Genomic DNA, 14233 nt, shown 5'->3' on the forward strand with positions numbered 1-14233 from the left:
CTGTGCGAGGAGTGATTCGGTGAGGCCTTAAGGGAGGACAGACACTCCGCCGCCCCTTGCTCGTTATCGGAACCCGTGCACGCTCCCTGGGTGCAGGCCAAGGGGGCGGTGTCTGGAGCAGGGGCGCCCCTGCGCAGCAAGAGGAGCGGGCCTGTGACGCCCGCCCGCGCGCAGTGTGGTGTTTGTCCCGTGGTAACACTGTTCCCCTTCGAGCCCCCCGCGGCCACCGCACGATGCCGGGCAGCGTTCGCACGCCACGCCCGCGAGCCCGGCGCTGCCCGCTGTGCGCCGCACCTGCGGCCAATGGCGCCGACCTGTGTCAGGCACGGGCGCGAGAAGACACCTGGCCGCAGCGCCTCAGCCGGGCTTCAGCTTTCCCGCCTTGGGCGCTCGCCTGCCGATTGGCGGGCTGCGCAGCAAAGCGCCGGCGGCCATTGGTCAGCTGGTTGCCGAGGCGCCTCCCGCGAGGGAGTTAACCTCGCAGCTGCTGGGTCACGAGGCGGCCCGTTGGCGCGCCCCCTCCCCCCGCCATAATGCACCTTCTGGCCCGGCCGCGTGGGGAATGAACAATTTGGCAGCGACACGGCGATCTCCCGCCCCCACCAGCCATCTGCCAGCGGGGCGGGGGCCGCCGGCCCACAAGGGAGCCAGCATCCAACCCCTGGCCCCGCGCAGCCCAAGGGCGGCTGCTCCTGGCGAATCCACAAGGAGCCTGGCCAGGCCCGGCTCAGATAAATACGAGCTAGGCATGGCTGGTAGGGGCAGGCTTTTATTGTTGAAAGCCAGGCCAGCTTTGCATAGGAAGGGCTGGTTCTTGCTGAAGGGGAAATCAGAATCCTGCTCCACCTACTGGAGAATTGAAAGAGAACAGGTCATGGTGCTTGCAGAATGCAGCCTAAGTCTGAAAACCAGCTGAGGGCTCCCTAAGAGAGGGGCTGGTAGTTAGGAGCCCTATGGATCAAGAGTGAAAAGCCAGCCTCCTTTAGCCAATCATAACTAAACAATCCCTGGCCATGCATACATAGGCAGATGGTAATTATTGTATTTCAGATAACTGAGGATGCTTTCCTCCACCCGTTGCTTGTAGATATTTTGCTGAAAGAACCTTTTCAGGTATTTCTTTGGTTTCTCAGCAAGAATGAGTTCGCCATCCACTATCTGGTGAACTAGCTGTTCCAATGATGGAAGGCCATCCACCTGTAAAACAGAGGAATAAGCTGAAAGAGAAGCATTGACTTGACAAAACATGGTGGGCAGGTATAGCAACACTAGCTTCTACTATGATAAAAAGGCAGGGTGGATACACCCAATAATATTTCCAAACAGCATTAGAGAAAAAAATAAATGTAACAGAACTCAATGGTTTGTACAACTGGATGGACTTAGGTCAGCAACAGTCTTCAAGGCTCAGGCACCAGATAAATTAGGATTTATTGATATTAGGTCGCTCATTTGAGGCAGCCAACTAAGCCTGCCTTTCACCCTTCATTCTCCCTGGCAACAGATATAGAGACAGCTGGTCACCACATTCCTTGGACGAGGAAAGGGGTGTTTGGTGGCAATAGTTATCAGGAACACAGTGGAGGGATTATCACACTGTGGCAGTGTGGTGTCACTAACGGATCAAAGAACACTTTGATAAAACCATAAATTCAGGTGTTAATTTAATCTTTTGGTCTGAAAATTATCACCTATTTACAGTTCAAAAGGTGTCTGTCTGTATAGACAGATATACGTACAATGTTTGTACGAAGTCTGACAAATGTCTTGGGCAAGAAACAATTTCAGAATTTGAATTTCTTAGAAATTGAATTTCCAGATAGTTCAGAAAGGTTTATGTTTTTAAATGTCAAATTTGCAAGCAATGTGTGGCCTGATTTTCCAATCAACCCCAGTTACCATCTGAAAACCATCTGAAAACTAGTAGTTCTTATTGAAGACAAGTGCCTTTGCTTGGAAAGCTCATACTGCATGTGTACTATACAATTTTCTTTTAATACTTTAACAGATGGGGCTAGGTTCACAAAAGGACTCAGGACCTAACTGCCACTTTAGGTGCCTAAATCCCAGAATCTGGCCTGACTGGGATTCACAAAATCCCTGCTCAACTACCACTGAACCTTGTAGGAGCCTAAACTCACTTGGCGCCTAAAGTTTCATGATAAACGTTCCCTCGTCACCTGTTTTTCTCTGTCTGTGCATGCACACTCCAGCTCTGCTCTAGATGTTTGGACGCTTCATCCCCAGAGCAATGCATGAACTGGGGGAAGATAAGTGTTCCTCTGCTTACCTTGCCTGTGGGGCCCCATGTGTAAAGCATACTAAGAACTTGCCCACCAGATCAGGCCTCTATATGCAAGCTTACATAAAATGGACTTCCCTCATAACTTTTAGCCCCATAGTTGAAATACTCATCTGGGAGTTGATTCTTTACCTTAGGGGGAAAGATGGCTTTTGAACAGGTATCCGCAACCTCTTAGATGAGTACCCTAACTACTGGGCTAGAGGATATTCTGATATGAATCTCCCTGAGTCTCTCCTGTTGAAGTTCTTCTTATGGAGAAATAATGAAAGAATCACTGGACCAGAGGAAGCGCACACAAGCATGAAGAATAACTCTGGAGCCTGGTGGTCAGAGCACACACCTGAAAGGTGGAAGACTTAGGATCAAGTCCCTCACCTCCAGTTACTTTTAAAATTATTTATTCACAGTGCAGCAGCTTCAACAGGAGAGACTGAGGAAACCCAACACCAGAATATCCCATAGCTCAGTGATAAGGGCTTGCACCTGAGATGTGGCATAGTCCCATTAAAATTCCTTTGAAGTGGGGGATTCCCACATCTCAGGTGAGTACCCTGACCGCTGGGCTTAAAGTTATGAGGGATGTTCTGTATTCTGCCCTCCCCTTCCAGCTTCTTGTACAATCAGCATAAGTGCCTAACTCCAGGACAGGGTGTGCAGCTGAGAAACCCAAGCAGAAAGAGGTGCCTCTCTAGATTTAGGTACCACATTTGCTGAGAAGGGCGGGGCTTAGGACACACCCCTTTCCCTGGCATCACCCATTGGCTAGTTTAGGGAAGAGCCACCCAGCATGCCGTCTTTTGTGAATCCATTCTGAGGCATCTTCTCCCTCCTTTCACGGGAAGCCTAGGTGCCAAACCCAGGTTTGTGAATCCTAGCAATTTTCTAGCTGCCCTTCAGGTTAAATGTGTACTACTCAGCATCACCAGGCTTCAGTTTTTTTGTGCATCTAGCCATGGATGGAGGTGCAAAAACTCATCTCTATCATCTGCAAGACTGTGTAGCTGGAGCATCACATGTTGAAATAAATACATGTTTGGGATCCTACAAAATGGGTAAATATTCAAAGTATGATCAGCTTTTGAAGATGAAGAACATCCTGTGCAAGAGACTCATCAAATAAGTACAATATTATGGTTGAGAATTTAAACACACAAGTTCACAGACTTAGTCCACACAATGATTCTAACTTGGCTCTTATGCATGCCTTAGTTTCTCTTACTGTATGTCTTGTTACGTTTTAATTGAGTTCCATTTTCTATGGTAATCATAACTTAAAATTCCTGACTTTTGTAGTTTACATTCTCAACTATAACAATGCTCGTTAAACATTTTTACTTATTATGTTACTTATTTTTTGCATTTGATCGAACATTTATTTGAATTAACATTCAAGTGGAATATGAGCAACAGATAGTAAAGGTCCTGGTCCTCCTGCTCCCAAATTATATAATGACAATTTAAAAGACACTTTTGATATATTCCAAGGGTGCAGTATGTATTTAATAAGCACTCAACAGCATGCTCAGTGCTTACAAACAGACATAGAAGATACATATTTACTAAACCTAGTGTTTCTAAATATCAAAATCTGTGTGAAGGGAATTAGAATAAAAATAGACAAATATGCTTTTTTATCCTGTCAGATACAGGACCTGATCTTGTAAACCCTTTCTCATGTGAGTAATCCTGATTCATAGGAGTAGTCCCAGTCATCTCAACAGGACTACTTGCGTATGTGTGTCAGAACTAACTCACATGAGAGACAGCTTGCATGACTGAGTCAGTAATCCTGAAATATGTAAGACACTATTTCCAGGCTGTCCATAAACAATAATACAGATATCACATAAGAGATAAGATGGTGACATTACAATACAAGAAGCACTGCTGAAACAGGGCAGAAAATCACTATCTTCAGGCACAATATTTTGGTTAGAATTTCATTTTCTGTTCTTTATAAGCTGTTTTCAAGAAAATCTAAAAATACTTCACTTAAGTACTCTTCATATTACAACAACAGAAGAGACAATACTATCTAGCACCTTTGTATTTTATTTTAACCTTTAGGGTGATGTTACCTCAATACATAGTTAACAATTTTGTATGGTAAGTGCAGCAATCCATTAAAAAGTAGTGCAGCAATATAGAATTTTCATATGTAAAACAGAAGCGAAGGAGGTACATGGAGGGATATGGTAGAATGGCACTAAACCACCCACTAGGCAGCAGCAAGCTTCAGACTAGAAAAAAAATTCTGTTTACAACTTTGTGTCTTTTGGGACTGATCCGAAGTCCACTGAATCAAGTGGCAACCTGTCCATTGGCTTCAATGGGCTTTGAACCAGACACTTGGGGAGGAAAAATAGAGAAATTACTATGAATTTATGCTCAGGTCAACAGTGCAAATGACATTAGCAAATGTCTTAATGTCTCTCCACACCTATATTTGGGAATTTCATCTATCACTGAAAAGCCATTTTGTGTTACTTTATCAACTACATAGCTTGTGCCCATAGGTATTTATAGAAAGATTTACAGCTCACAGGATCTGAAATTTTAGGATGGCATGTACAGTGCTTTTACATCATTACACAGAAAAATGAACAAAACTGTATGGAAAGCAGTATTAACTAAAGAAATGGATATTCCAAGTTTCAGTGGCAAGTCTGCACTAAAAACATATAAGTGGTATAAAAATGCTGCATAGGAAAATGGAGCAATGTAAACAATGAAAAAACCTTACCAGCAACTTTGAGATTTGTAAAAATAATTAAAAATGAGCAATTTCAAGTATTTACTGAATCTCCCTTATGCTGCTTAGACGCTATGTCTGTTTAAGCTTTCCAAAGTGAGTAATTAAACAGAAAAAAAGTGAAACTTAAGGCAGAAGATGGGAGCAAAAACCTAAGTGCTCAACAATAACAAATTACTCCAATAATAAAATGCAATTGCTAGTCATTTTTCTTACCTGGCTGGATATTAGGATTTGGTGCAGTTCTTTCTTAAGATCAATAAACCGATCGTGATAGATAGCCATGGACCAAGGTTCCCTGAAATAGCTGGTTGAAAAAGAAGAAATTTAGTTATCCAGTGAACCTCTCATTAACCACTAATAAAGTATTTACCTGCTTTTTTGCTTTTATAAATTACAGTTCTGGACCCATCATGATCGTTTGTTCATAAAATGCCTCCCGTAACAGCATGGTCAATCAATTCTTTTAATGGATGTTCCTGATGTACAGCCAGCTTCAGTAATTACATTTAAAGTGGCTTAATTCAGAGCTGTGGCAAGACCCAGTGAAGAATCCTGATTTTATCAGAATTTAAAAGCCTGAAGACCTGTAAAGAACGGTGTCTCCATTATCTGTCCTCATTTGAGAAAAGCAGATTGCAGGATTAACTGAACTCCTGCATAAACAAATTAAATTTGTGTAGACAATGACACAAATGTTGTTCATCATTAAGGTTTCTGGATTAATAAAGGCCAGAAAAACAGGCCACCACAGTGTTGCAATATGTTCTTTCCACTAGTGCACTGAAGCTAAATTGAATCTATCTTAAGAGGAACTATCTTAACATTTATATTATATCTATTGATAGAAAGCATTCATTACACTTTTTCTGTGAAAAGTTAGAAAAATGTATATCTATTTATCATAAGGCCATAATGAGATATAAAATTAGATACTGTAAATGCAGCTAGAGGCAACTGGATGACACAGAAAATTGCTGTTTAGTTCTATTTCCTATATAATGAAATAATTGTTGTGTCAATCTGTAGATTACATGAGGTATAGTCTCTGCTTGATGTGTGCATGCAATTCTCATTAATGTTAATGGAAGTTAAAAGGACTCACTGAAGAAAGACTAGGACCAAAAAAATCAGTGTGACTTATTATTAAACTGGGTATCAGATAAATAGGGCCTGATCCTGCAACACTTACGCAAATCCTTAACTTTGCTCATTTCAGTCATCTCACTGATGTTAAGCATGCACATGTTTGCGAGATCATGACCATAGTCCTTAGACATGAACAGTGTCATTGGAAGCTTGTAGTCTATTCACATCAGTGGGATTGCTCTCATGAATAAACAATATTGCTTGTGTAAATCTGATGGGATTTGGCCTGATGTCCTTTCAATAAATATATTCATTTCTAGAATAAAAACTCAAATTATATCATTTTAATGACAATTTCCACAGAAAACCAGCATTCAATTTCTTTCTAAAAGGAAGCGAACCTTTTATAAATGTTGAATTGTGATATTTCCTATCAGCACCTTTTCTATAAATAAAAGCTTCACTGGACTTCAGATATTAGTGACTCAATCAACACCACAGCATGTAACTAACAGAGCTGTGCCAATTCTTCACCATACCCATCCACTTATGTGTTATAGCAAGGAGCAGTGCCAGAGTTTCTGGCGCCCTAGACAGAATTTGAGGGGCAGCACAAAATGCCGCCCACCCCCGAATCCTGGTGCCCTAGGCAACCACCTAGAGTCGCCTTATGGAAGCGCCGGCCCTGGTTATAGCCCCATCTCCTTCCCTCCGTTTGCTTCTTTAGATGGTAAGCCCTCTGGATAAGGGCTTGTCTCTTTTCTGTGTTTGTACAGCACCCAGCACAACAAGGCCTCAAACAGAATGAAGGACATTTCCACAATATAAATATTTACTGCCACTGCTACTCATCTTTACCATTCCATTTTGAGAGACATAAGAGCATCCCGCTGCACACTGCTAGCACATTATCAAGACTGATTTAATCTCTATATTTGGGTCCGAAATCTTACAAAGGCTGAACTCAGCTCTAAGAGCTGCTTTTAAAAATGTACTTTAAAATGTATTTATCATATCCCTATAAGATACATAGATAGAAATGAACAGTTCCCCAAAACATTTTAACAACTAACTCATCTCAAAACATTTTTCATTTAATGTCAACAGTTAGATGGCAAAGCAAGATAGGAGGGACACAAGAAAAAGATATACCAAGATAATTAAAGATGCTCACATTACACTCACATGCAATGCCAAAATCCACGGCCCCATAGACATATATTTTTCCTATATTTTCACCTGGCATCTTAGTTTTAGTTGTGCAATTACTCCTGGTAAATCTGTTTTAACAGAGAAACAGCTATTGAGCAAGAAATAGTTTATATGATCTGCGCACAGACCTGGGAGCCTGGAATTCCCACGTTTTAATTCTGGCCCTGACACTGATTTCATCTTGTGATTGAGGCTAGTCTTTTAAATACCTTGCCTTTATGAAACTGCTTACCTACCTCACTGAGATGTTATGAGGATTAAATTATGTGTCTACAATGCTTTGAGGATACTCAGTATTATTACCATTTCAGCTGATATCATCTTCGGGTATTCAGACTTTTATAGTTCATCACAACATTCCCATATTTGGGAGATTAAGGCCTGAAATTTTTCACCAACCTACAGTATTTGGCTCAAATAAAAGTGTGTTTACTCTGAAAGTGGACAATTTCTTGTGTATATTTTCAAGCCTGGTTGTACAGGAGTTACCAATAACCAGCTATTTAATACAAAATTTCCTTTACCTCATTTCAAATAGAGAAAAGCAACCATCACAGAGTGTTTTAATATATAAGCAATTCCCTTCCCTTGCTGGCAGTGCATATTTATTCTTAAGACAGAATCACCTTTCTAACATATTTAGATTTACTCTCTCAAGCTACACCACCACATGTTCCATTAAATTGAAGTTTAATAATGAAAAAGATTCACTTGAAGCCAAACCAACAAGTTGACTTTCTGAGGCTCATTTTAAATTTTATTACCACTTCAACTGTAGTCCCTAAGGGCAAGCTGTAGAAAGCCTGAAAGTATAATGCTTTTCAGTGTACAAGATGAACCTGGCATGCTACCAACAGAGGCTCAGAGGCTCCTCAACTATCATGAGAACAGCATCTGCCACATGTGTTTGCACCATTTAGTCTTTCATAACCTGCCAAAATGATCAAGCTAAATATGTACAATGTTTGCCAGGGGCATAACCGATTTTAAAACTTGGTCACTTCTTAAGGGGGGATCCCCTGCTGGTAGACTTTTATATCTACAGAAGCTATCATTGGAAGGCATTTGTAACTAGATGGGGTGAAATGGTCTCCTTTTGAAGACAATATGTAACATCCTTTTTGTTGCTAGGAAGCTGTTCTCTCCTTTCATTGACAAACAATGCATAAAGTCTGTTCTGCCTCATCTGTGATGTGTAGCCTATATTAGATGAAGGTAAGAAAAAAGAAAATTTATCTAGTGGCATCCTATGCAAAAGGAGCTGCATCTTTTTAATTTAGAGGGGGATACAGGATAAAAATGAGCAGATAAAGCTTGCCAATCCTGGGAAATAAAAATGTGGTATCTTGACAATCTGCATGTAAATGGATTCCCATCCAAAACCAATCTATTTTTAGTCTCTAAACTCTTATTTAATGTACTGCTATACACCACTTTCAGAGGACAATGTTTTTTTTCCAACCATTCAAAAGCAGCAGTAGGTTTTCTGATGCTTACTGGTACTTAAAAAAAAGAAAAAAAAGAAATGAGGACAGCACACTGACCCTTATCCACACTTGCACCACTTAAGTCATCCACACCATCCAAGACATCAGATCTTTCCTTGGATGTGAACATGTAAAAAAAAATCTAAGGACTTTGAAAGTTGTGAGGTACTTTTACACTGGGAATGCCAAGCTCAGCATCCACAACAAGATACCATGAAAGAAAGGGTTAATGAGAACTTTATCAAATCAAAAAAGTTCCATGACATCTGAGTAATGGGCAACAGCAGTGAACGATGAAAAAAGAGAACAGTACTACAGATCTCTCGACAGAGCCCATATTCTGCCAGGCACAGGTTATTAGCCATTTAGGCATACTCCTATAAAAAAATATAGACATGACACTTATTTTTACCACCCGCTGCAGCACTGAAAGCTGAGCCCTTCTTTCAGGAAAATTAAACCAATCGCACCCCCACCTCAATCCCACCATAAATTGTTAAAGATCTGTCCAAAATAGGCAGTCGTGCTGAGCAGATAGTACAATGTTGTCACGTCTTGTGATTTTCACCATGGATTTTGTGATAGTTTGTGTTTCTCTTCGTCTCAGCTGCTGGACTTCCATGAGTGTGGAAGAATCTTAGCTTTCATTAAATAAGTAAATAAAAAAAGGAAATGAGCCATCATAGTTGTAGAGAAAAGCTTGAAAATATGATCCAAGTGTACTATAAAGACTCAAAAAAAGGTAAATAAAAAGAACCCAATATTTATTACATTTTAAAATCTCATGATTTTTAAGCCAATCTGTGTGTGTGTCTGTGTCCCAACTTATCGTTTTTTAACATTGATGTTGTAAGGCTTTGTAGATTTTAATATGAGAGAGCCTCTCCTTTTTCACATGCTTCAATGAACAGTAGTATATTTAACAATGTTGGCATCTGAAGTGTCATCATTGGCATCTGAGTTAGCACCGACTGTAAAGAATGCGGCAGTTCATACTTCAGAGCAAGTTTCAGACTCCTTGGCAAACACTGCTGCACACTTGGGTCATGCTTTCAAGGTTTTCTTCACAACCACAACAGATAAAAATGTACTTAAAAAAAAAGCAAGCAAGCAAGCTTGGATTCTGGAGGACAGCTGCGAGGACTCTTTGTCCCCCAAGCTGGGTTGTCTTTGGGGTGCACCCTACAGTTTGGGTATTGCTGATTTACTGACTCATTAAACTACCCAGAAAAAATCTCTTTCTGCTGGTGAGTTTATTAAATGATCTGAATTTTGTGTCTGTTGAGACAGTTTTTTTTCTAGAACAGAATCATGTTAATATAATTTAAACAAATGTAGAAAACAACCTGTATAGATAAATACTATGAGATTTATACCATTGCTATATTGCCTTATGCTACCAATTTATTGGCTCTACTCTGAGATGAGACCAAGGAGTGTGTGTGGTGACGGCTGGTGGGTTTTCAAAGGCACGAAGTGTAGTTAGGCACTCAGTACCTGCTGAGAGTCAATGGGGTCTGGGCACCTAACTGCCCTTTTGAAAATCTCGGCACAAGCTACCAGTATGCTTGCAGCTAGAGTTATTTATCCATGGTGATAGCGAGTCTTCCCTTGGCATTCAGTTGTCTACTGAAAAAAAACTTTTATGATGGCAGCAATAATAAAACCAAATTAAAGTAAAGAACAAGAGTCTGTTTTCTTATTCCTACTCCTGCTCTTCCCACTCTTCCCTCCTTTCCCCCAGTTTCCCACACACCCATTTCTCTTTATTTCTGAATCCCAACAAATTTATCAATCAGGACAAATTTGCCTGGGTGTATTTGGGTGTCATAATTCACTCTCTAAATCAGCAGGATTAGTTTGGATCTTTGACCGTTGACTTTCATATCTTGATAAAACAGTCTCACTGGAAGAATCTCATGTTTAAGCTATGAATTTACCATTACTACAATAAAATGCCTCTTTTTTAGGGTCAGCCACAACAATATGGTTCACTAAGCGCTTGACCAAACTCCACTGAACTCTATGGGAGTCCTTCCACTGACTTCAGTGGATTGAGGAGCAGGCCCTAAATGTTCTCAACTTCCTCACCTAGCACTCCAAGTACACCAATATATAGATGACTGGCACATCAGTGCCCCAAACTCAGGTTATTAATGTACTTTGGTGTACTTTTCCTCTATTTAAGTTGGGATTAAGGAGGAACACAGAAAAATCCATATTTCAACCAACTCAGGCGCAGCTCTTCAGAGGAGCCATTTTGGATTCTAGTATGAGTTCTGCCTCTCTTCCTTGTTTCTAGTGTGAGAGCACCTACAGAATCCAATGATGGCTGGGAAGCCATTGTGTGAGGTACTGTCCAAATACAGAATAAAAAAGGATATCTGTCTTGAACATCTTACAGTCTAAATATGTCACAAGTGGGTTTAATCAATTATGGAGTGTGTGTTTGTCCCTCCATGCTAGCTTTGCACTTTAGATCAGCTCAGCTTCAAGGCTGCTATAGTTTACATCGGCCACTCACACCAACTTTATGCAGTCTGCCAGATAGAAAGTACGTGCAGGGTAGGGCTGTTGTTCCATTTTGGAGCTCACAGAACTAGCCAGCATAACAGAAAAAGAAGTTTACTGTAGGTGCAGTTCCTGGGTGGTAAAGTTTAATGCTCACACCACTGGGTATGGCTGCCTATTCAGTGGACAGCCAAGCAAGATTATTTTTTTTAAGTTTGAACCTTATTTTTGACAAAAATTGGACTTTTGAAATACAGTAAATATGCAAAACCTGGCCGATACGATCAGGTACATCTTGGAGATACTGTTCTCAAATGTTCAGAATTTGAAATAACCCAAAATATTCCAAGTAATTTTCCTCACCTGTTTAGATGCCTTAAGCCTATAATTATGCTGTACCATTTATGGAAACCATCGTTGTTCTGACATGCAGCCTTTCAAGATTGGCAAGGCTTGATCTAGGAGGTGGGATGTAGCCAGGTGAATACTAGTGGGTCTGCCAGACCCTTCTCACTGGTGCTGGTGGAAAGTTAACACCCCCACCCCCAAATATTGGCATGTGCCATCACTCTGCTTCCCACACTTCCCATTGTTATCACCAGACACTTGGTACGACAAACACCTGTGCTATTGCAATAAATCTTGGCCTGAATTGACTGACACATGTGGCCACTATTCATACAGGCTGCCAGCTCATATTGGCTCCAATTTAAATTGTGATTATTAAGTATAAAATAGCTCCACCTGCACATGGAAATAGCAAATTCCACGTGAGAGCACTGAGGGGAAATTTTACTGTGTTCAAAAGTCATTTGGTTGCCTTTGTGGTGAAAGATATTTTCCAGAAATCAAGTCTCTTTTTTTTAATTCTAGTGACTGCTCAAAGTATTCAGTACTACTGCAATTTGTTTAAAGATAATGAGCACACTACGAGCTACCAGGGGTGCTAGAGTAATTTGTACAGAGGAGGTGCTGAGAGCCGTTGAACCAAACTGTAAACCCTGTATATGATGGAAACCACTTCCAGCCAGGGGTGTGGTAGCACCCCTAGTTACAGCACCTATGGAAGCTACGTTGTAGACTTTTGATTGGGAGCTTTTGTTAGTCTCATCAAGACATTACTTAGAACCTCTGCAGTCTAGCTATAGGGTTGGCAAAGTTTTAGGTATAGCCATGGAGTCATTAGCACTTAGCTGAAGAACAGCTGTATGGAAAGATGGAGACTCACATTGTCCATAACATCACCCTTCATCAAGGTGATGGCCCTACAATCATCAAGATCATAGACTCTCAGGGTTGGAAGGGATCTCAGAAGGTCATCTAGTCCACCCCCCTGCTCAAAGCAGGACCAATCCCCAACTAAATCATGGATCATAAAGATGGACCATAGTGTCCTTCTGCATTCATTGTAGTTATTCAAATAGCTACAGCTGCTAAAAATGCTCCTCTAGAGCTGGTGTCTATCCCATCAGAAGACTGTGATGGGTGTCTTATCCCATTAGACTCTAGGCTTAAACATTATAACTCATTTCTGACCCTTCAAGAATTTCCAGTGATTTAGAATGCAGCAGCCCAGCTATTCAGCAACACACCACCTGTTAGTATCTTTCGGATGACACAGAGCTCTATTTAATCTGAAGCATTGTATTAAATCTATAGCTTATCATTATGTTGCCCCCCAGCTATGTATGTTTTCACATTGACACTACATGCTATATTTAAATAGTTAAAGCCTTTGCTCAGTTGCAAGGACATTTATGAAGTGCAAGAGGAAAATTCTTATTCTGTCACAGGAAACACGGGCAAGTTTTATATGACATTTAGGCATGTACCACTATGTGCCTAACTTGAACATGTAATTGCCATAACTGCAGATGAACACAGAACATATGGGTATGCAAATAGCCATTTCTGGTCATTTCTGCACACAATTATGTGTTACGCTGGTGCAGTCACTTAAGTGTGCAGGATGTGTGTGCAATTTTGAAAATCTGATCCTATAAATCTACTGAAAATCACATATTCAGCAGCCAGTGCTGATCAGAATTATGGAAATGGTGTTACAACAAGTAGTGACATCAAAGGCGGCTGAAAATAAAAACTCTGATCAAGATCTAGACTCACAGACAGTCTGCACAAATAGAAAATAATGGAAGCTTGTAATGGTGACACATTAGATACAGATTTTTGGTCTGTGAAAAATGACAAGTGACAATCATGGAAAAAAAAATCATGTTCCCTATACGCTGAGAACAACCAGCCTCTCCACACAGTAAAGGTTGGTTAAGTCTATGGTAGAGTATTATTTATGACTATACAAAGGATTTAGCAACTACTTTCCAAAAGATGTCTTATTTTACATGGAAGACAACTTTTAAAAAAACTTGCTAACAAACACCACATCCAAAAGTAAAAAAAAGACAATTGTAAAAAGTACTCAAAAAGTCAACCCTGCTGGAAATAAATAGCAGGGTTACTGACACTGAAGTTGCTAGGCTTGTGGCATTGTGACTGCAATTTAATTGACTGAAACTGAAGTTATTCAGTGAATCATATAGGTGGAAAAGGGAGGGAGAGAGAGACTGACTTGTGAGATGCTGAATTACAATGAGATTGTGATGAGACCAGAAATGAAATTTACAGTGAAGAAAACAACACTGAAAATTTGCTACCAACCCCAGATGATTTAAATGAGATAAAAAGCTATATTGCATGGCTAGGCAAACAATAATATTAAATTGTGTATATACAAATTTTTAACTGTTTTTGTAATTTTTTTTACAGGGCTTACAACTTATTTACAATAACAGAACAAGAAAACAGAAGTACATTACAGCAGAACCACAAAAACACTACTTATTGAACATTTATTTATCA

At 40.4% G+C, this 14233-nt stretch overlaps 1 protein-coding gene across 2 annotated transcripts in view; it reads right to left on the bottom strand.

Annotated features, from left to right (window-relative positions):
- Positions 1–811: 811 nt before the first annotated feature.
- CFAP61 (cilia and flagella associated protein 61) overlaps positions 812–14233 on the bottom strand; it is a 193042-nt gene continuing 179620 nt past the window's right edge. For both annotated transcript variants that reach the window (XM_050951285.1, XM_050951286.1), the window contains exons 26-27: positions 5274–5364; positions 812–1197 (exon numbers count right to left, since the gene is read on the bottom strand). In XM_050951285.1, the coding sequence (XP_050807242.1) occupies positions 997–1197; positions 5274–5364 (292 nt within the window). In that variant the 3' untranslated portion in view covers positions 812–996. The remainder of the gene's footprint in view (positions 1198–5273; positions 5365–14233) is intronic.

This window comes from Gopherus flavomarginatus, chromosome 4 (genome assembly GCF_025201925.1).
Source record: "Gopherus flavomarginatus isolate rGopFla2 chromosome 4, rGopFla2.mat.asm, whole genome shotgun sequence".
Lineage (NCBI taxonomy): Eukaryota > Metazoa > Chordata > Testudines > Testudinidae > Gopherus > Gopherus flavomarginatus.